Source organism: Bubalus bubalis, chromosome X (assembly GCF_019923935.1).
Source record: "Bubalus bubalis isolate 160015118507 breed Murrah chromosome X, NDDB_SH_1, whole genome shotgun sequence".
In the NCBI taxonomy this organism is placed as follows: domain Eukaryota; kingdom Metazoa; phylum Chordata; class Mammalia; order Artiodactyla; family Bovidae; genus Bubalus; species Bubalus bubalis.
In genome coordinates, this window is record NC_059181.1 from 105,214,330 (window position 1) to 105,235,970 (window position 21,641).

The following is a 21,641-nucleotide window of genomic DNA, read 5'->3' on the forward strand; positions in this document are numbered from 1 at the left end:
GTGTTGCTTCATTTGTTTTTGTTTGTATTTCATTTTTTAAGAGATGTCCCTCTGTCCTTGTGATTTTATTTTAGGTAATTCAAAATTTGGATGCTGTCTGTCTTCTGGTTATGCTGAGGGGCATGGGTTTTGTGTGGTCATATTTGTTCTTGTTTTTCTTAACTGATTTTTGGTTTGGAAGCTGTGTTGAGAGTTTCAGATATATGGACCTTGCCACCATTATCTTGGCTACCCAGAAGTCTCCAAAAAATCAAAGTTTTGAGCATGTTTTGAACATTTCCATTTGATTTATTGATTGACTACAGTAGCAACCTAAATGCCATTTAAAAAATGGAGCTTGACAAGGTAGTTCTTAAATGTATATGGAAGAGCAAGCAAATGGTCAGGTGGACGGAGCTGCCTTAGCAGATTCTGAGATGGATTCTAAAGGGACAACATTTAAGCAGCTGCAGTGTTAGCAAAAGGAGGGACAAACAGACCAAGGTGGCAGAATAGAGACAGTGGGAGCAGATGAGCCGTGTGGAGAAATTCAATGCATGACGAAGTTGGCACTGCAGGTCCGTGGAGACAGATGTTTTTCAATGAAAAATCCTGGGACAGTTGGTAATCTGCATGGAGGATAAGGTCTGACAATATCAGGCTCTCTGGGCAAACCACGAGAAAACTCAGAGGCTGCAGGCCCACAAGCCGTGGGAAAGTGATTCATCCATCCTTAGCAGAGTGGAGGGCTCATGTGATATGTGGCCCAGGGGCCTCCCCCTGCCTGTGATCATTACAGAAACTCACCCTGAACATCAGGACACCTGTCCACGAGTGTGTCAAGCCACCCTGTTTGTAACAGTACAAAAGATAGACTCGGGCCCACTGTCCATCAAGATGACCATGGGACTCAGTGTCAGCTCTTAAGGGGGAGCATGGGTGAGTCTCAAGATTCCCATGTTCAATAAGAAAGCAGGTTCGAGAAGAATACACACAGCATGATTCCATTTATGTACACTTGGAATCTGGCGAAAGGAAATGTGTTGTTGGGGGATGGACGCATACAAAGGTGGCGAGACTATAAGGAAAAATTCAAGAAAGAGGTCCCGTCTGAAGCAGGGGGAAGTGGGGTGGGGTGGACAAGAAGGGACACCCAAGGTCCTTAAAGGCAACGTCACCTTTCTTTTTTCCAAGCTGAGCAGTGACTAAGCAGGGCCTGCTGGCATTGACCTTCCTACCCACATACATTTTGTTGGTACTCTTTTTTTTTTTTCAATTTTTACTTTGAAGTCTTCATTGTTTCCTAAAGTGTTAAACATTTTAAAAGGAAAAGCAAGCTTTCAAAATTTCAGGCCCTTCATATAAGCACCTCCGCCAAGTCCAAAAATCTTCTTTACCACCCTAGAAGCAAGACATTCTCAAAGAACCATGTTGGTACTCTTTTGTGCCTTCTCTTTATCTAGTGGGCTTTCCTGGTGGCTTTGAGGGTAAAGCGCCTGTCTGCAATGTGGGAGACCTGAGTTCGATCCCTGGGTGGGGAAGATCCCCTGGAGAAGGAAATGGCAACCCACTCCAGTATTCTTGCCTGGAGAATCCCATGGACAGAGGGGCCTGGTAGGCTACAGTCCACAGGGTTGCAAAGAGTTGACTGAGCGACTTCACTTCCTTTCTTTTTTCTTTATCTAGTAGAAACAATTTTAGAGACTAAGACTTCTGCGGAATTATCTCTGGTGAGGCGCTGGGATCCTGTCCTGGCTGGAAACTTCATAAGCCGGGTTCTGGCGCCTTCCCAGGGAGGAGGGCCCAGTTTTCTAGGCCCACAGTCCTAATCACAGCAGCTGGAACCCCGGGCAGGGCGGTACCCACAGTTAAAATGCTACAGGACTTCTGCACACATCAGTAAATTGCAGCTCAGATGCTCCTGGTCTGCTGTTCCCCTGCCCCCATCCTGATCCTCTAATGAGGGTTGTGTGGGGCCCACGAGAGGCCCCCTAAGACCTTCTCTTTTGCCCCCACCCCAGGCCTGGGCCCCCTGTGCCCCCCTGGGCCAAGCAGCATGGGACATTGGAGCCGCACCTCCTGGGGCCTCTGGTCTGGGAGGAGGGAAGAGTCAAGGTTATGTTCGCTCACTGGGTCCCTTCGCCTTCCCGTCCTCAACCAGTTTGCCTAACCACCAGGTCACCTCCAAGCCTGCATTTGGAATTCAAATGAAGGAGTTTATTTCCACCTTTTATTCCAACAGCGGCTCCAGCTTAATCAGTTTTCTAATGATCAATTTGCCTAATTAAAAAAATGAAGCATTTGGAAACCAATTCACTGATGGCCCTTCTGTCTCTGCGGTGTGTTTCCAAGCCTTGCTTTGTGCTGGGCTAGGGGTGACGGCTCTCCTGGGGGATCTTTTGCTTCTTCTTGCAAAAGTAGCCATGTCTAGCTATAAAGCATCTCCTAGAGCAGCCCACCTGGATCTACACAGAGAAGGGGCAAGTGGGGCGATGAAGTACTGCCCTCGGTACCTGCCTGTCACATCCAATCCACACAGGAAAACAGGCCTGGGAGACACAAAGAGATGTACAAAACCCCTGAATACTTATTCCCCGAGCAAAACAACTGTAGGGGAAGATCTGTATATCAAAACACACACACACAAAAGAAAGTCCTTCAAGCACTCCAGGGATGAGCAAAGGGAAGAAAGGCTGGTTTGGACCTAACAGCTCTGCTGTCCCTGGCCGTTGACCCTGGGCAGGTCACACCAGCCTCCTCCTTCATAAAACGGGGCAAAACAGTGTGTCCTTCACATAGGTGAGGATTTAATTGGGTTAATCCATTTACTGTTTACCGTGAAGCTGGCCTGGAGATCCACTTCAATGGCTGTAGAAATACAGAATAACGCGTGCTGCCCTTAGTTAGAGGAATGCTTTTTTTTACATCTTAAAATGCTGACAACTTGGGAGAAAAAATCAGGCCCCATAGCTGCAGCCCCAGCCTCATAGTACTTTCTGAAAGGACCCTCACCACTTCCCTGGGATTGTTTCTGCCTTTCCCTTTGCCTGGAGAGCTCCACGCAGGTCTCTCCGTTAGCATCCTCCCTGGGAAGCCTTCTCTGAGTCTCCTACCCAAGCAACCAAGCAACCAAGAGCCTTCACCATCTTTGGGGGGCAAAGCCTGTTACCCCTCTTTCTGCCCCCCTTCCCTCACTCAGAAGCTGTTAATGGTGGTAGGGGGTCACCCCCCACCATCGGGCTAGTTACCCCTAGCCCAATGGAGGGGTGACTCAGAGAGTGTCACTCCCTACTCTTCCAGCTGCCTTCTGAGCCTGGAGTGAGGTGTGGGGAGAGCTGGCTCTGTGGCCTTGGGAATGGGGGTACCCACGTCTCCCCACTGGGGTCTCAGGAGGCTTACTGGAGTGCCCCCCTCGATTGGCCAGGGGGTACTGAGAATGCATGTTGAGAAGGAAAGCTTGGGACCCTGCTCGCCTCTGCCTTGGGGGGCAGGAATCGTGGGTGGCCAGAGGGCCAGTGTCGGGAAGGGGGCACCCACCTGGAGAGGAAGCTGGGCTGTGGACATGGCAGGGGGCAAGAAGACAGGGCTGGCCGGCCACCTGAGTCCTTGGTGAGGAGGGGCTGAGCCCACCCTGGGAAAGGGGTGACCTTTCAGCAGGAGTTACAGTCAGGGATGGAACAGGCCCCCCATCCCCCGCCACCTCGACCTTGGGCTGGTGGCACCAGACAAGGCTGGCCGGCCCCAGCCTTAGGAGCAGGGCAGGGGGGTATTGGGAGGGGAAAGGAGGTCAGAGCTACTTGTCTCCATTCCAGTGCATTCCAATCCTGGGGAGGCAGATGGGGTGCTTCAAATGAGATGTGAGTCTGGGCTGAATTTTAATCGCCCCCAGGGACTAGAAAAATGAATGAGTCAGGGGTTGAGGGGGTAGGGACGGGGGGTGGGGAGCTGGTGAGCGGCATAAACAAAGCCTTTTGAGTGAGTTCCACCGGTGGGGAAAGTTCGGGAATGACCAGTAGAGACCCAGGAAGTGCCAGAGGGGCTGCAGGTCAGGTCCGGGTGTGATTTCTGTTCCAGGCTCTGAGTGCTCAGTCCTCCTGCCAGGCCTTGGGGCAGCCTCCTCACCCCAGCACCCCATGGTGCCCTCCCTATCCCAGGAGACCTTTCTCAGAACTAAGGCTGTGGGGACAAGGTGAGGCCCCTGAGTTGTCTTGGAAAACTGAGTATAGAGAGGGTCCCTGAGTTGGCACAGTGGCTGCCTGCAGGTTTGGAGACTGGAGGGACTCTGATTCTTGCCTACTCTCCTGGGAGGGTGGCAGGCCACCTACAGGGCATCCTTGGGCCCGTGGAGAACAGACCGGGTCCCAAAGGGAAGCTGCAACCCCAGGGGCCCCCAGCTCAGAGCTACCAGCAATTTCTAGGTTCCAAATGGCAGGATGCATAAGGGTGAGACCCCAGAGTCTGTTGCGCTTGCAGGCTGTGGACACACAAGACATTCCTCCCACTCACCGTGTTCTGGCCAAAAGAGAAATGGGCTCCTCTGTGCCAAGAACTCATGCCCAGGGTCCAAACCAGCGGTGCCTTCTGCCCAAGCACGTGTTGGCTCTAGCATTTGGAATTTTTTTCTGTGTAGTCTTTTTTGCAAGGCCTCTTGATCTGTGTGCTCAAGGAGTATATAATGCCTTGATGTTTACTCTCTGGCCCTGGGGAGAGATCTCTGGGACTAGGTTTTTTTTCTTTTCCCCCACCATCTCGCTTGCTTTTGGCCACCGCAGCTGCACACCCAGCCAGCACCAGCATCCCGTTGCGGGAAATGGCTTCCACCGCGCCCGCTGCTTGGTAGCAGAGTGGAAACCATGGCAACAGGAAGCAAGGAGGATCTTCCCGTCACCCTGTAGAAAGGGCAGCCTATTTCTGGGACCTGAGCCCAGTTATTCACTAGTTCTGCATTTTGATGTGAATTTCAGTTGTTGAGATCCGGCTTGGAGGGTGGTGGACCTGAGTTTGTGGAGGCTGGTTAAGTGGCCTGCTCCCTTCTCTCTCTGAAGGAGACCCAACTCCTGGCCCCAAAGAGGGCTGTTTGTGCTGCCACAAGACTCAATCTGTAGCACCCAGTCGGATCCCTTCTTTTGCCTGAATAGGGGAGATGGGTGCTTTGGGTGTTGACTAGGGTAACAACCGGATTGCATGAGCTCTTCCTGTTCTGAGAGCCTGTGTCCAGCAGAGAGGAGCCTTTCAGCCACCGTGGCAGCACAGAGGAGGCTCTGACATGGTTGGTGAAGAGACTCAACCCAGCAACGAGCATGCCCCCAACACGCCTGTACACACACTTTGACACACACAGCTGCACTCTCCAGCTGTGTGGCCTTTGATGTAGTCGACTCTGCCCCCTGGTGGTAGGCTGTGGCCAGCACACCGGGCTCAGGGCAGCAGGCTAGCCCCCAACTCACTGGGATTCCTTCTAGCCTTGACTTAGGAAGACCGTCTTTGGAGATCAAGGAGATAGGAGACTGGTCTTCGGATGCTACATCCAAGGAGAAAACTGCAGGCTAAGGTTGGGGTGGGAAAACTTCTGAGAGCACCCGCAGCTGGCCTCCCCCAGGCCATTCTTTCCACCCACCACCTGCCCCCACCCTCCTTGGCTGACCAGCCCCCTCTCCTTGGGTGACCGCAGCCCCCCTCATGGCTGTTGAGGCTTTTCCAAACTGGGGACAACTCTTTGATGGCTTCCCTCCTCCTCTCTAATACCTAATGCCTAACCCTCACCCTCCTGGGGGTTTACATCCCATATAGATTTTAAATAACCCCCTGTGATAGCCAGAATTTTGACTCTCACGTCCTTGGTCCTCTGATGTCGTACTCATGAATATGTTATGCTGCACAGCTGAGGTGACTTTGTAGATGTAATTAACGCTATTAACCAATTGACCTGAACATGGGGAAATTAGCCTTGATTATTGGCTAGGCAGTGTCATCACAGGAGCCCTTAACAAGCAGAGCTTTGTTGGCTGAGGCCGCAGGGGAGTCAGAAAGATTAAAAGATATTGAGAAGGACTCCACTCGCCAACTTGAAGATGAAGGGACCACAAGTCAAGGAAGCAGGGAACTTGGCTCTTCTGCCTCAAGGAAATGGATTCTGCCAACAGCCTGAATGAAGTTGGACACAGAGCCTTGAGTTAACAGCCCAGCCCCATAAGACATCTTTTGGTTTTATTTTGAAATTGTTATAGATTCACAGGAAGTTCCAAAGATAGTACAGGGGAGTCTTGCGTGCCTTTCTCCCAACTTCCTCCATGGTGACATCTTATGTAACCACAGCACAGGAGTCAATTGTTTCTGAGATGAGGGTTTGGGGTCTTCACTTTCCCTTCCAGACCTGACCCATTTGGGCTGGCATCCACGTGCTGGGAGGCTTTGAGAAGCCGACTGACCTTCTTGGATCTGACTGCTTCATCTGCAGTCTTTCTATCTCTTTTGTTTCCCAGTGCTCTGGGGTAAAGATTATGCCCTTCTCAGGCCTTCTTCCCTCCACTGGCAGAACTTGTGAGGGGCCCACGCAACCATCAGAAGCCACATCTGTCTTCTCTGCTGTCTCTGTAGCAGATGGTGAGGTAGGGCTTAATTACTCCCTCCCATACCCCTTTGTGTGAGTTTCCTTGGGCTGTGGCAACAGAGGACTGCAAACCGGGTCAACAGAAATGGATTCCCTCCCATCTGGAGGCTCTAGGGAAGGACCCTTCCATATCTCTCCCTTCTGTATCTCTTCCAGCTTCCAGTGGTTGCAGGCATTCCTTGGCTTGTGGCCACATCACTCTTAAGCCCTGCCTCTATTGTCACACGGCCTGTGGATTAAAGTCACTGGTGAGAGGCACTCGGGTCAAGATGTCTCCGTCAGCCCCCACTCAGGTCGGTGGATCCTGGATGTGTGGAAGTGTCAGGCCTGGGTGTTTCCCCATCTCCAACAATCCACTCAACTCCCCTCCCCAAGGGGGAGCAAAGTACCGTGCGCCATTATCTGCCCTATTTCAGGACTTTGAGGGTGGGTCTGTCAGTTCACCAAAGAAGAAAATGGCAACCCACTCCAGTATTTTTGCCTGGAGAATCCCAAGGCCAGAGGAACCTGGTGGGCTGCCATCTATGGGGTTGCACAGAGTTGGTCATGACTGAAGCAACTTAGCAGCAGTAGCAGTAGCTGTCAGTTCACTTGTCTCTGAAGAGCACAGGAACTTTAAAAATTAACAGCTATGGAGATATGTCAGATACCATAACATTCACTCATCTAGGCTGCACAGTTCAACATGTTATTTTTTTTAACATATTTACCGAGTTATGCACTCATCACCATAATCTAATTCCAGAACATTTCCATCACGCTTTCAAAGAACCCCTGTGCCAGTTACCAGTCCCTCCTGTGGCTCGTTGGTCCCTTACCCCCACTGATCCACTTTCTGTCTCTGGATCCATAGCAGCTGTTTGTGCATGTCTGTGGCTGGATTGCATCTTCTGACCCTCATGCTGACTCTCAGCCCTTCTCCTGAGGCCCAACTTGGCCTCATAGGAGATCTCATGGGTGCTCAGAGCTCACTCCACTGTTCTCCGTATTGAGTTTGTCTTCACTTGAAACTCATGTAGTCCAAAGGAAATAATCCAAGGCAGTAGATAAACCAAGAACTGTAATCTCACCAGTGTTTGTGCCTGGGAGGACACTTGCCGGGTAAATAGAGCTGTCTTCTGGCAGCCGGTATGGCTCTTGTGGGGGCTCGGAGAGGGAAGGGCACTGATCGGACTTCGTTTTTACAAATGTTGTTGTGTCTGGAGCCAGGGCAAGGCTACTGAAGGCAGACACTGTCTGCTTTGTCCCAGCACCAGGCCTGAGCCCGACTCACCGGGCACTCAGCTGATCCGGGAGGGAGGAGACGAGCCAGGAGAACAGGCCCGGAACCCAGGAATCCCCGAAGGGAAAGCATTTAGGGCAGGAGGGCGTGTGTTGTGGTCACTGTGTGCAAGTGAGACGGACACCCCCACCCTGAATGTGGTTTGGATGTGGAGATTGATGGCCCCACACCCACTAAGAGGTTATGAAAAAAAATCCCTGGCTCTGAGTCTGAGGCCCCCCAGGGTGCTGGGAAAACAGCTCAAGTGCATGGTAGACTCTTTGCTCTAGCTGGGGCTGGGGGGAGGGTATCCTGATCAGCTTGCCCAGACGTGGGGGGACAGGGAGCACGAGGCTTCAAAGCTTTCCCAGATGTGGGGGGTGGTGCCTGAGGGGACACAGAGCACAAATCTTCAAAGCCGTCCAGGTACAGAGCCAGACTATGTACCAAGCAGTCAACTGCAACGGGTGGCCGCAGGTGGGAGACAGCTCAGACATGACTCTTGACCTTGGCAAGGGCTATGGTCCGACTGGCCCTCCCCCAGACTGATCTGGTGAAGTCAGAAGGCCCAAGGTGATGGTGGTACCCGGAGGTGGACTTTTGGGAAGTGATGTAGCAGAGCCCTTGTGGAATTAGTCCCATTCCAAAAGCATCTCAAGAGCTCCCTTGCCTTGTCTCTCCTGTGAGGCCAGAGTGAGAAGCTGGCTGGCTTGCAACCCAGAAGGGGGGTCCTCCCTAGAACCCAACCCTGCTGGCATTCTGACCTTCCAGCCTCCCAGAACTGCGAGAAATCCATGTCTCTGGTGGTTTTGTTCCAGTAGCCTGAATGGACCAAGAGGATGGAATGGGGCAGGGTGGGGGACCAAGGGCACAGCGTGGAATCCAGGGACACAAGTAGCTTCAAGGATGCGGTGTTGAGAAGGGTGGGTGGGTGGAAGGCAGTGGGGGGTGGGCAGGGAAAGGGACCCACAGGGAGGCCTGAGCAGCTGCCTTCACTGGCCCAGAAGGTGTCAATGAGGCAGGGGGCAGGGGAGGCAGGGAAGAAACGGTGATAGTGTGATAGTGGAGTGAGAAGTTTCCAAGGAAAAGCGGCAGGGCTTCCACTGATTGGTTCTTGGGTGGAGGCCCCTGGGGAGCAGGTGTGCAGGGCAGGCCCTTTGGAGGTGAGCCCTGCCTTTGAAGAGCAGGTGGGCTTTCCCGACGTCCCGCCCGGGCACAGCTTTCCTCTGTGCCCCAAACGCCTCTGCCCTCCTCTGCCTCATCTTTTGAGCTTCAGTGTGACCCCCTCACTCGCTCATTAGTGGACAGCCCCCTTGTGAGGAGGCTGTGGCTCCCTTGGGGTCACGGAGCATGGTCAGGGGTAGATAAGGAGTCTTGGCAAATATCACAGAGTCCTCTTCCGAGGTGATGTCTACCCTGCCTTTATTGACCATCTTCTCTCTGCGGGACCTGGAGGTGATCCCCAGGTGAGGTCAAGGGGGCAGAATGAGGGGGGACAAGGCAGGGAGTGCCTCGATAGCGGATGTGGCTTGCTGTGAGAGAAGAAATGCTACCCCGAGGTTGGCTGGCTCCAATTGGTGGCTTGTGAATGATTCACTTATCAACCACTGCACCTAGGCGGCCTGCCAGGAGGGTGCCCTGTGACCCAGCGCTTTCAAAATTAATGTGTTCATTGAGTCATTCCCTTGAGTCACATTCGCAGGCACCTATTACTCGCTGAGCCTAGACTCCTCAGACCACAAAAGGCCCAGGGGAGAAGGAGGAATCCTAGGGGCACTGTTTAAGCAGCAAGCCCAGTGGGCAAGGAGGTGACAGGCAGGCCGCTGGGCCGCGGGCCAGAGGGAAAAGTGATACAGTTTGGGTGTGTGCACGTGCACACCCCAGTGGACAAGGAGGGAGTGTCTGACTCGTGCGTGTGTCTGTGTGCGCATGCGTTTCAGGGAGGGGGCATGTGCGTCCGACACAGATGTGGGGAGCTGGGAGGGGTCAGGGGGGTACTGCTCTGGTCTCAGGGACAGACAGCAGTGACGGAGTGATCAAGGCATGACTTGATCACCTAGATTGCTGGTCATTTGTTATACCAGGCCAGGAGGCTGGGGGCCCCAAGCCCCTTCACAAGCATGCACACACATGCACACTCAGAGGTAATCAGCCCAGAGGGCCTGCCCCTTGCCTTGGACAGAGGGAGCCAGGGAGAAAATGTGGGGAGCAGTTCCTTCACTGGGCAGAGAGACCATAACCTTCGGGGAGCTGCCCAAGGCCTTTGCCACGAGTGACCAGTTAGCAGGGTGACTTCTCCAGGACTAGAAGGTCAGGCAAGGCCTTGGGCTTTCTCCTGAGGTGAAGGGGCCCTGGAGGCTGTTAAGCCAGGCAGGGTTCCCTTAGTCTTGACCTGCAAAAAACTCACTTTGGTGGCTGCTGTCATGGGCAATGGTAGCCACCCCACTCCCACCAGAGATGTGTCCATGTTCTCATCCCTGGAACCGTGTGCATGTGGTCTTATTTGGCAAAAGGATCTATGCCGATGTGCAGATGTGATTAAGGACTGCAAGTTGCTACCATCCTGGATTAGTCCATAAATGCAATGACAAATAGGGCAGAAAAAAGAGACAGACACAAGGGAAGAGGCCATGTGACAACGGAGGCAGACACTGGAATGATGCGGCTACAAGCCAAGGAACATCTGGGGCCACCGGAAGCTGGGAGACAAGGAAGGATGCTGCTACAGAGCCTCTCGAGGGAGTATGGCCCTGTTGACACCTTGATTTAAAGTTCTAATGTTTTAAATCACCTACTTTGCTGGTCATTTATTATAGCGGTGCCAGGAAACCAAGCCAGGTGGTGTAGAGAGGACCAGGTCGGGGAAACTGACTAGGGAGGGGCTAAAGAAGATAAAGGTTGGCCTTAAGGTGGCTTTTTCCTCTCAACCTTCCAAACTCTCTCAAATGATAGGAACTGTCTGGCTGTATCAGAATGACCAGAGTGCACTGTCTATCAGTAGCTTGGGGGTCCCTTTGGGGTTGTACATCCCTAATGCCTGATGCAGAATTTCCTACTTGTGGAAGACACGAAGTATGGGATTGCACTAGGAGCTGGATATTCAATTAACACTCATTGAGCAAACATTTAAGCTCCTCCCTTGCTGCCAGGCTGGAAATGAGAGCCGCGAGCAGGTCCCCCAGGGATGCTGGGCCCCTGGAAAAGCCTGACACAAACAGCCCTACTAATTGTCCTCATTTTGTGCACAGCGCTTCCTTCGGGGCTCATCTGTAGGTCTGGGAAACTCTGGCAAAGCCGGATTTGGGTTTTAGGAACACTGAGATTGAACCCCACGTCTTGTCCAGGTGGGAGACACCGTTGTGAGCTCTGGTAAGCGTCGCCTTGGCCCCACGCTGGGCCACCAGCCCGGAGCGACACCGTAGGGACTTGTCGCTCAGGCGTTAGGGCAGTTGTTTTCGCGCCCTGGCCCTAGGACTGTAGTAACCTCCCTGCGCATTGGAGGAGTAGCCTCCCGGGTTCCCCGAGGCCGCCTGTGGGCTCCCAGGGGCGGAGTGTGAGTCTCCGAGGGCGGGGCCTACGCCTCCTGAGGCGGCGCGGGATGACTTCCGGAGTCCAGGCTGAGGGGCGGGGAGCGCGCCAGTCTAACAGACGCTTGACAGGGTGGGCCTGTGCGCTTGCGCTTGATCTGGCGCCTGCGCAGTCGGCCGGGCTCGCCTTCAGCGCCCTCACCCGGGGGGGTGGGGAGGGCCAACCCAGGCAGGGCGGGGCGGCACCTAGGCTCCCGCGGCGAAGACACCCCGGGAGTCAGGCGCCACGCGTCTGGGCGTCTCTCCTTCCGGTGAGGGGCTCTGGGTCTGTGGGGCGGGGCCTCATGGAGGCCGGCGGCCCCGGGACCTGCGGAGGAGGGGCTGAGACCCGGGGCTCGGAGGGGCGGCTGGCACCTGAATCGAGGGTACACTTCCGAGTGACAAGGTTCATCATGGAGGCAGGTAACCGCGCCGGGAAGAGGGCGGGACGTGGTGGCCGGAGCCGCTGTGCTGCCCTTGCGTCCAGCCGGCCCCCAGCCTGTCACGGGAGCCGCGAGCAGGCGGGCAGGGGCTACTGGAGTAGGGGACCCGCTTCCCGGAGGAGGGGGACCTGCCAGACGCGGAGCTGGCGTGGCTGAATGGAAGGCAGAGACCGGGCCTACCCTGCCCTAGCGGAGGCTAGGCCTGTGGGTTCTGGCCTCAGCCTTGACGCCACGCCCTGCCTCCTGGGCTTTTGGCCGTTTCACGACTGGCACCTAGGCCGCAGGGAGGATGTGGCAAGGGACTGGCCCTAGGTTAGAAGGTGCCTTCCGACACACCTGTCTCCCAGCATAAGGGTACACCGGCACTTGGTCACATGGAACCTTCTGGAACATGCCATTGGTGGCGCTCCTGACAGGTCCCGTCACAGCGAGGACCCAAGGCGCACCCTCCGTTTTGAACCCTGACACGGTGTCCCCTGTCTTCTTGGGCGCCCCTGCTCCCAAGGCTGAGGCTAGGAAGCCAGTTGTATTTCCGTGAAAAAATTGTTTCTCTGTCAAAAATGCTAGGCTGTTTCCGATCTCGGTTACTTTGTGGTCACCCTGTGGAAGAGGGGTTTAAGTGTTTCCAACTGGCAACCCACTCCAGTGTTCTTGCCTGGAGAATCCCAGGGACGGGGGAGCCTGGTGGGCTGCCGTCTATGGGGTCGCACAGAGTCGGACACGACTTAAGCGACTTAGCAGCAGCAGCAGCAGCAGCAACCCTGACTCGGCGTCCACTGTCGTGTTGAGCACCGCTATTTCCAACGGGGGAGGAAGCCAGTTACATTTCCGTAGAAACGTCGTTTCTCTGTCAAAAATGCTACATTGTTTCCAATCTTTGTTACTTTATGTACACTCTGGGTTTGAGTGAGCGGTTTGAGTGAGTCTGCTTTCAAGTCAACATAAGCGGACTCTGGAGAAATAGCTTAGGACCATTAATCCCAGTGGTGTGTACATTTAATTTTCAAAACGTTTTGAAAAGTGTATAAAGAAGGATGGCAGTGGCCCCTCATATATGCCAAATATATGCTTGGAAGGTCTGTGTAAACCAGGAAAACATGCTACCCTTGGAGGCTCACATGTAGCAATACCACCTCATCTGACATCTCTGAGAATGATGGGTCCCATGTAGGAACTGTCTGCATAGAACTTCACTGTCTAAAGTCAAGTTTAAACCTTGACGTGCTTAGGTTTTACTGAGTGCTAAATGCTGAAAGCTAATGTTAACATGTTTGCATATGTCCTTCCTCTCATGTTTTGCATATGCCCTTGCTCTCTCTGTGTGAGGCTGAATACTGGTCCAGAGATTGCCCCATCCTAATCCCCAGAACCTGGGACCGTTAACCTCATGTAGCGAAAGAGATTTTGCAGGTGGGATTAAGCATCTTGATGTCAGGGAACTGTTTTAGATGATCTGCTGCACCTGATATAATCACACCCATCCTTAGATATAGAGGCAGGAGAAGTAGACGGCAGAGGAAAAGGCCATGTGATGATGGAAGCACAGTTAGAAGATGCTGCACTGCTGGCTTTGAAGCTGGAGGAAGAGGCCACGAGCCAAAGATTGCAGGCACCTCTAGAAACTGGAAAGGGCAAGGAAATGGATTCTCCCCTGGAACCTCCAGAAGGAACCGGCCCTGTAAGAGAAAAAACGTGTTGTTTTTAGCCAATTTGTTTATGGTAATTTGTTCCAGCAGCTCAAGGGAACTAATATATATTTTTAGGTGGAGGATGTTGAACACAATTTTAATGATCATTGGTTGTTCTCCACCTTCCCTCAGTCTGTGGGGTGTCAGGTTAACCTTCCTTTGTTAACCCTGGTCATTGTGAATTTGTTTTAGTTCTGTGACCCAGTGCAGTGATTTCATTAGTAGCTTTCTGAGGGATTTAGGGCTTTTAAGGCCTAAATCAAACTATCATGCTCCAGTTTTTGAGTTCTTTCTGTTCCCTTTTCAGTATCTTGCTCTTCTTTCCTCAAGCCTGGCTGTGGCCATTGATGTTGCTTTTCTCCTGCTCGGCCTGTGGTTGCCTTTAGCAGTCACCCTGCTTCCTTTGCTTGCCTTTTCTGACCCTGTGGACTAGTACCCTAGTGCATCAGGATCTGTGGCATCTGTGTGGCACTCAGAGGCCTTTTTTTCTCTTGTCACCTTGGCAGGGTTTTGGTTACGAGCTGCAGAGGTGGGAGTGACCTCTAGTTAAATGCTTCCTCACGTGGAAACAGACACACAGCTGATGCTTTCAAGATGTGCAGAAAGGGATATGCTAGGAACAGATCGGGGAGAAGTTTGAAGCCTTGGGGGCTTGGGAGACATGAGGAACCTGCAGAGCTATGAAGGGAAGGCTGCACTTGAGTGTGACCTCCAGGGGCTCATTAGCCTGTCAGAGTCTGACAAGCCTGCCTCTAAATTCCTCAGGTCAAGGACCCCGTGGAAGGGTCGGCAGCCCCTGTCAGCTGGGCCCTGGGCTCTCGGTGGTGTCTGAGCAGGCGTGTGTACCCTCAGTGCCCAATTCAGTGGCACACCTCACACTTCACAGGGGGTGAGCTCTGGATGAAGCTCTCCCCTGCGTGTTTTCTCTTGGTAGGTGTCAAGCTAGGGATGCGGTCCATCCCCATCGCCACCGCCTGTACCATTTACCATAAATTCTTCTGTGAGATCAACCTGGATGCCTACGATCCCTACTTGGTGGCCATGTCTTCCCTTTACTTGGCCGGCAAAGTGGAGGAACAACATCTGCGCACGCGTGACATCATCAATGTTTCCAACAGGTAGTGGCTTCCAGTGTCTCCCAGGTGCCAGCAGTCAAATTCAGAAGGAGGCACCTGGGTGGCCTTGAACTGGGGCCAGGAGCTCCAGCAGCAGAGGCAGAAGTCAGTGCAGTGTCAGAAGTCTAGGGGAACCTGTGCAGCAGCAACTGGGGCCAGATTTGGGGGAAACCTCAGAGGCCTGATGGTGTACAGAGAGGGGTGGAAAGAGGCTGTCACAGGCTAGAGCAGAGGAAGCTTGCAGAGGGGCACCAAAGAAGATTCTCACGGTGTCTTGGACAGGACAGATCAAAGCAATTGGGTTCTGGGGCTGTTGTCCTATTTAGATGGTGTGGAAACTGGGTCAGAGTTGCCCAAGAGTGTCTCTCACAGCCCTGGGCCTGAGTAGCCATGTTCCTGTTAGGGAAGAACGTGGGGGTCCAGCCAGCTGGATGGGCTGCGCCAAGGCCCAGTGGGTCTGGGAGAAAGCAGTTTCTGGAAAGTTACTGACTAGCAGTGCATCATAGCCCTTCTAGGAACTCTGTAATTGTTAAGGAAGAAAGCTATTTTGCGCTGCTTCTCTTTTAATAAACAGTTAATGGAAAAGCACTCCCCACCCCATAAACATGACAGGTTCACGATGTACTGAGAATGACTAGGAGAAAAAAACAGAGAGGGCACTGCAGGGGGGCAGCTGGAGTCCACTTGTAATTACCAGGGCTCAGCAGGGAGGCCAGGTGGGCACGAGGGGAAGTTGTAGGGCTCACTAATTGGATATGGGCACCCAGGTGGGTTCTGTGGGGAGCTCAGAAGACGAGAGGGGAGCTGGGAATGATGACTCAGTGGCTGAGAGTTCTGATCACTCGAGTGTAAATCCTGTTCCCGTACATCTTAGTGATCTTGCATAGGTGGGAGTCTTGTAGACAAATAAGGTGTACACAAAGACAGAAAGATCTGGAATGAAAGAAAGACAATCTGGGAAATAGCTGAAATACTTTTATGTTTCTGAGTGTGTATCATCCCTGTGTTTAAATACCTTCCCTAGGCCCAGACTGAGTGCCGTGGGCATTGCCACCCCCGGGTGCAAAGAGCCCATGTCTTGCTGAGTGCCATGGCACAGCCACTGGGGCTGACACTGGAGGCAGCTTCTTTCCTCCCTGGTTCCTGTTTTTATCCCCTATGCAGACATGTAGGTGGACCCTATGCTCGTCGATGGCAGAGGAGCTCTGGTGTGTGTATCTGGACGCCCCATGATGGGGCTCCTGGGGGCACCCCCTTCTGTTGCCAGCCATGTTGTTTCTCTGTTCAGGTACTTCCACCCGGGCAGTGACCCCTTGGAGCTGGACTCGCGCTTCTGGGAGATCCGGGACAGTATCGTACAGTGCGAACTACTCGTGCTGCGGGTCCTGCGTTTCCAGGTCTCCTTCCAGCACCCACACAAGGTACATGTGGCGGGGGTTGGTAGAAGGGCAGCAGTCACTTATGGTTCCCAGCGGCATGAAAGTCTTTGCTCTTTATCCAGAAAGTGCAGTCACCTGAGCCTGGAGCCACATGGGGCCCCGAGGAGGTGCAGTGATGCTCGGGTGGCCTGTCTCATCCCCACTCCCAGGGTTCTCAGGCAGCTCTGATTTCAGCTTCTGCCTTTCTGCCCACTCGGCTGTGGCTGAAAGCTGGGATCCATGTGCCCTCTGAAGCCTGTGCCTGTCCCCAGACCCATATAAGTTGTGTGTTCACTGACCCACAAAAGCGGAGGCAAGGCTGGTTTAATGACCTGCTGGAGCCTCTGTTCCTGGGAGTTGCTACTCCGCCTCACGGCTCACACGCAGCTCATCTGTGCAGAAAAACCCTGAGAAAAGCCATGTCACTGACTTCACTGCTAGGAACACATTCCTCCCAACAGCAGAGCTATCACAGAAAGTAGCCCTGCAGCAGACTCCTTTGAGGGCCTGAGGCCTCATGTGGGCAATTGGTGGGTGGACTGCAGAGAGAAGGGGGAGGCACTGTGATGTGGGCCTCTGCACTGTGATTTTGTCTGTTTCCCATTGGAATTTTTGTCGAGTGAGTTGTAGATTTAGAAGGAGTCAGAAGAAATAGCCCAGCCTCCCCAAATGGCATTTTGCAAAACTTGAATAAATACAAGATAACAGTCAGGGTGTGGGCACTGATACAGCACCCCTGCCCAAGTTCCGGGTGTTGCTTGCTTGTCACGTGTACTGGTGGCCACTGCCTTGGTTAACATATGAAACAACAACTTGGTCACCATGGAGGCCTTCCTATTGCCCCTGTTACCATGTCTTCCACGCACCACGTCCCTAATCCCAGAACCCATGGTGGAGATGCTCAGCAGTCGTGGTTTGTGTCGGTGCACAGTGCAGGGCTCCCTCCCCGTGGGCTCAAGGAGAGCATGTGTTCAGGCAGAACAGGAGCTGACAGTCAAGCTGGAGGGTGTTCAGAGACTTGAGCTCCCCTGATGTCCTGTCTCTGGCTGGCCCGTGGGGGCTGTGGTCTGTTCTGCAGATCAGGCTGCTGTTTCTGGAGCTTTATGTTTGGGCTGGGCCAAGGGGAGAAGCAGAATAATTGCTGATGGTGTCCAGAGCAGGGCCAGGTTGACAGAAAGGCCCAGGCAGGTTTCAGGAGCTGGGTTCAGAGGACAAGAGTGGGCGAACCCGTGGGGACCTGGGACAAGGGTTGGTGGAGGTGGACCTGGTGGCAGGGAGACGACATCTGATCTATGATGTATACACACCGTGGCAGTTTAGGAGAGAGAGGCCAGCAGGGGGAGGGCCTGCAGACTCCCAGTTAAGGAGGCAGGTGATGGTGGGGGGCAGCTGACTGGCGTGTCTTTACAGTACCTGCTCCACTACCTGGTCTCGCTCAAGAACTGGCTGAACCGTTACAGCTGGCAGCGGACCCCCGTCTCCATCACCGCCTGGGCCTTGCTACAGGACAGCTACCATGGGGGGCTATGCCTCCGCTTCCGGGCTCAGCACATAGCCGTGGCAGTAATCCACCTGGCCCTACAAGCCTATGGGGTCGAAGTGCCTGCTGAGGCCGAGGCTGAGAAGCCATGGTGGCAGGTGAGGTGACTGCATTGGTGTGTGTCCCCGCCCCCCCCACCCCCCCGCCGCCTTTTCCCTCCCTGAGGACCTTCAGCAGTCCCCACACCAGGTGTCAAATGTCTTTGTAGTAATTACCTGCAAAGAAAGATACAGGCTACTGGGGAACCCTGAAGCTTGAAAATATCCTGTCGCCATAGTCTAAGCTGGGCTCTTCCCTCTTGATATTGTGGATGTTTGCGGGGTTCACACTGGGCATTGTTAGGTGCAGGGTGGCATCACTAGCCTCCACCCACTGGATGCTGAGACAACCCAAGCGGTGTCCAGACATTGCCAAGTGTCTTGGGGTGGGGAGGGGATCACCCCTGGTTGAGAACTACTGAGCTCAAGCAAGCACTTTTATTGCATTGAATGAGAGCTTGCTGTAGATGAGACATCAGTAAGTCTGGCATCACATTCAAAGTATCAGGGGTGCCCTAAAACGACAGTAGGTTTTACTACCTAGGCTGGTAGGTAGGTAGATAGGTGATAGATACAGAGATGGATCAGTGATGAGTGGATGGCCGGATGGATAGATGTTACAATGGGAATGTCGACGGATGATGGATGGGTGGGTGGATGAATGGATAAACAGAGGAGATAGATGACAGCCCTCCTCCTCAAAACCAGCTGGACCCAGGCAGCAGTTTATTGAGAGCTGGGTCAACTGTGTCCGCCAGAAAGGCTGCATGCAGTCCTAGCAGGTTTCCCTCAGTAGTCCCACCATTGCTTAAAATGGGATTTTGAGATCATTCTTTGTTTTTCCTTTCCCATGCTTGAAATCTGCTGTTCCTTTCTTCATGAAACGAAGCTCATTGTCCCTCCTCGTCCTGGAATGAGATTCCATGTGAGCAGACTTTGAATTGCTGGAAGACTCCCCCTCTTTGTGCACTACCCCTCCCCTGCAAACCTACAGTGGCTGCCTCCTCCTTCCTGAGCGCCCCCCCCCCCCCCGCCCCCACCGGGCTGCCCTTCTTCGGAGATAGCAGCTTCTCTCTGTGCTTCATTGTCCTTTTCTGCCTGTCTGTCCTTCCCCCTCTCCTGAAGCCAGGGATCTTGTCTGCTTCATCAGCGGCCCCAAGCCCAGTGCCTGGGCCTGGTGGGTAGTAGGTGTGCAAGTGTCGTCGAACAAAGGCATCTGTGGCCCCAACCTCAGGCTGGATGTAGCCTGATGGCAGCTTGGAGGGGGGAGCGGGAAGGGTGGCTGTGTGGACAAAAGCATTGCTCTGTGCTGGACTTCTTGGGGACTTCCAGATCGTGTGACCCCCTGCATCCCCCCTCTGTTGAATCAGGTAGTGGGCCTCTTTTCTGGGTGACACACTTCCCCTGGATGAGCCTACTTCTCTGGGCAGCATAGCCGCACTTCCCTTGTTCTTTGCTCTCTCTGGGTGGCTCTGGGCTCCGTGCACTGGAGCTCTTGGGCCTCCTCTGGGCGTGTGAGGGCCACTTGCTTGCTGATGAGAGACACCTCCTGCTCACGTGCTCCCAGCTGCCACCTCTGTGATGTCACTTGTCTGCTCTGGGTGGGCTTCCCACACTGCTCAAGAGGCTTGACATCCCCCCTGAAGCCTGTCTGCCCTTGGGTGTGGTGGTGGCAGTGGGGCGGCCCTTGGCATCCAACTGCGTTGGTCCTCTGGGTGGATGACACTCCAGCTCTAAAGCAGTAGTGAGTTGTAGCAGGACTCAGAATTTCCATCCTTTTTAAGGCTGAGTGCCGTTCCATGGTATAGCTGGTCTGCATCATGTTAGTCCATCCTCTGTGGATGGACTCTTGGGTTGCTTCCAGATTTTGGCCCTGGGCTACTTTTTAATGGTCATTTCTTGGCTTGGGGTCTCCAGAAGCATTCAGGTAGTGGATCCTGACAAGCAAGCCCATGTTTCTGAGATATTCATTTTCCACCCAGAGTGCGGGAGTAGGGGGGGTGGGAGGGGAATGGCTGATCTTCCTGAGCTGGATGGGGAGGGTGGGGTTTTTTCCAGGTCACTGTCTCCCACCTGAGATGACAGCCCATGATGGGTTCAAGCTTCCTTGCAGCAGGGGGGGACTCAGGTCCAGCTTTTGCCCCGGGTCAGCCCCAGACCTGGAGCCCAGGCAGCAACCCCCAGGCCTGGGGGCCACAGCATCCAACCAGGGACTTCTTGTTTTGCCTTTTACTTCTGGTGTCATCAGGGGTCCCCAGGAGTACCCTTAAGCTCCATGTGTCACTGGGAGGATTCCCAGAGTTCAGAAAAGCCATTATACTCATGGTTATGGGTGCCAGGGTTAGTTCCTGGGGAAGCATGCAGGTTGAAATCAGCCAAGATAAGAGGAATGGAGGTATGGCCCAGGAGAGAGTAGGTCCAAGCTCCCAGGTCCCCCTCTCATCAGGCAGGGCTTAGCAGTCCCTTCCCAGGAGCAGGGCTAGGGCCAGATCTTACTTGGAAACAGGCAGGGTTACCCCTTTCATTTGGGCCCCTGGGGACTCACCTTGCAATTTTATAAGCTCTGTGGCACAGTCAGGGGGCAGTCTGAGCAATTTCCTGGTGGTCCAGTGGTTAGGACTCTTGGCACTCTCACTGCTGGGACCTGGGTTCAGTCCCTAGTCGGGAATTAAGATCCCTCAAGCTAAGTGTTGCCACCAAGAAGAAAAAAAAAAAGGTGGTCTGGTCCAGGCTAGAGAGCAGGTCCATGTGTTCCTCAGGGGCTGGACTAGGGTGGGGTGTGTCCAATCTACTTCTGGAAATGGACCCCCCCAGAAACCATGGAGCTGAGAGCCTATGGGTAGGAGCCTGTGATCTGGGCCCAGCTCTGTCACTAGCTCCCCATGTACCCAGGACAAGTCTCCTCTTCTGTGTGAGCTGGATGATCATGAAAGCCTCTTCTGTCTGGAATGGTCTCCAATAGCAGAGTCCCCATGCCATCTCCACTCCCGTGTACTGTGGTTCTGTGCTTAGTGGCAGGTACCTTGTTTAACCCAGAGGGAGTCTAACCAGAGCCTGTTTTCCTTCTCCTCCTTTTTAGGTGTTTAGTGAAGACCTTACCAAGCCAACCATTGATAACATTGTGTCTGATCTCATTCAGATTTATACCATGGACACAGAGATCCCCTAAAGCCCTGGTCCAGGCCTCCCCAAAGAGAAGCCCAGGACGCTTGGCAGCCTGGGGACAGCACCGCCAAAGGGCTGTGAAGGCCAGCTCCCAGAGGACCAGCTGGGAGGGCTGGTGAAGGCGATGACTGTCCCCAGCAGCCGTGGTTGGGACAATGACAAGAGTCACGCCTTCAGTGGGCAGGCTGAGAGTGTACCGTGTGGGGCGGCTCAAGGCCAGTCGCTGCGTCAACATTTGTGCTTTGAGAGGACCTGACTGCCGTTGAAGAGTGATGTTATCAGCAGGAAAATCTAAGAAGCTATGGGACTGCACCCCTGGGGATTTTTTAAAAGCCAGATTTATAGAAAGTATGAATGAGTGTTCAACATAGATGGAATTTTATTTTGTGTAATAAAAGATGATAGAAATCAACTGAGATGCCCAGTGTTTGCTGTGTAGCCCGTGCTGCCCTAGTGGTCTGTGGGTACCATCCAGACTCGATTTCTCCTCAGAGGCTCTCCAGGTGGAATTGCCCTTCCTACAACCTGAGGTGCCAAGGGCAGACCCTCCACCACTTCTGGAAGGGCAGGATGACACAACTTGTGCCCATGTCACAATGGCACCCCCTAGAGGAGCCCACGTGACCTTCCTCTGCTGGGATACTTGCAGGGCTTGGCAGTAATTCTGCTTGGTGAATGGACTTACATTTTGGAAGGAGGGGTTAAGGACTATGGTTTGAGATCAAGAAATCTAGATATGACCAAATGTATCTAGAAAGTTACAGATTTTTTTTAAAGTGCCAAGATGGTGAGACTAGATGCAGAGTCTAGTTAATCTC

General features: G+C 53.5%; 1 protein-coding gene across 4 annotated transcripts; it reads left to right on the forward strand.

Annotated features, from left to right (window-relative positions):
• Positions 1 to 11,694: 11,694 nt before the first annotated feature.
• CCNQ (cyclin Q) lies at positions 11,695 to 21,235 on the forward strand. Of its 4 annotated transcripts, XM_045164384.1 has the most exons (7): positions 11,723 to 11,839; positions 13,347 to 13,537; positions 14,482 to 14,665; positions 15,951 to 16,083; positions 17,491 to 17,718; positions 18,548 to 18,583; positions 20,738 to 21,235. In XM_045164384.1, the coding sequence occupies exons 3-7, from the start codon at positions 14,496 to 14,498 to the stop codon at positions 20,825 to 20,827; spliced, it is 657 nt and encodes a 218-aa protein (XP_045020319.1). In that variant the 5' UTR covers positions 11,723 to 11,839; positions 13,347 to 13,537; positions 14,482 to 14,495; the 3' UTR covers positions 20,828 to 21,235. The 4 variants fall into 4 exon arrangements, with proteins under 4 accessions (XP_006043748.1, XP_006043750.1, XP_006043751.1 ...); XM_006043689.4 differs by lacking the exon at positions 13,347 to 13,537 and having other exon boundaries at positions 11,708 to 11,835; XM_006043686.3 differs by lacking the exons at positions 13,347 to 13,537; positions 18,548 to 18,583 and having other exon boundaries at positions 11,695 to 11,839.
• Positions 21,236 to 21,641: the final 406 nt, after the last annotated feature.

What these genes read in the sequence shown, in the direction of transcription:
- CCNQ (XM_006043686.3), top strand. Translation starts at nt 11,722, where the DNA reads ATGGAGGCCGGCGGCCCCGGGACCTGCGGAGGAGGGGCTGAGACCCGG. An exon ending in CCTTCCAGCACCCACACAAG is followed by an intron (nt 16,084 to 17,490) that starts GTACATGTGGCG and finishes GTGTCTTTACAG; the next exon opens with TACCTGCTCCACTACCTGGT. An exon ending in CTGAGAAGCCATGGTGGCAG is followed by an intron (nt 17,719 to 20,737) that starts GTGAGGTGACTG and finishes CCTCCTTTTTAG; the next exon opens with GTGTTTAGTGAAGACCTTAC.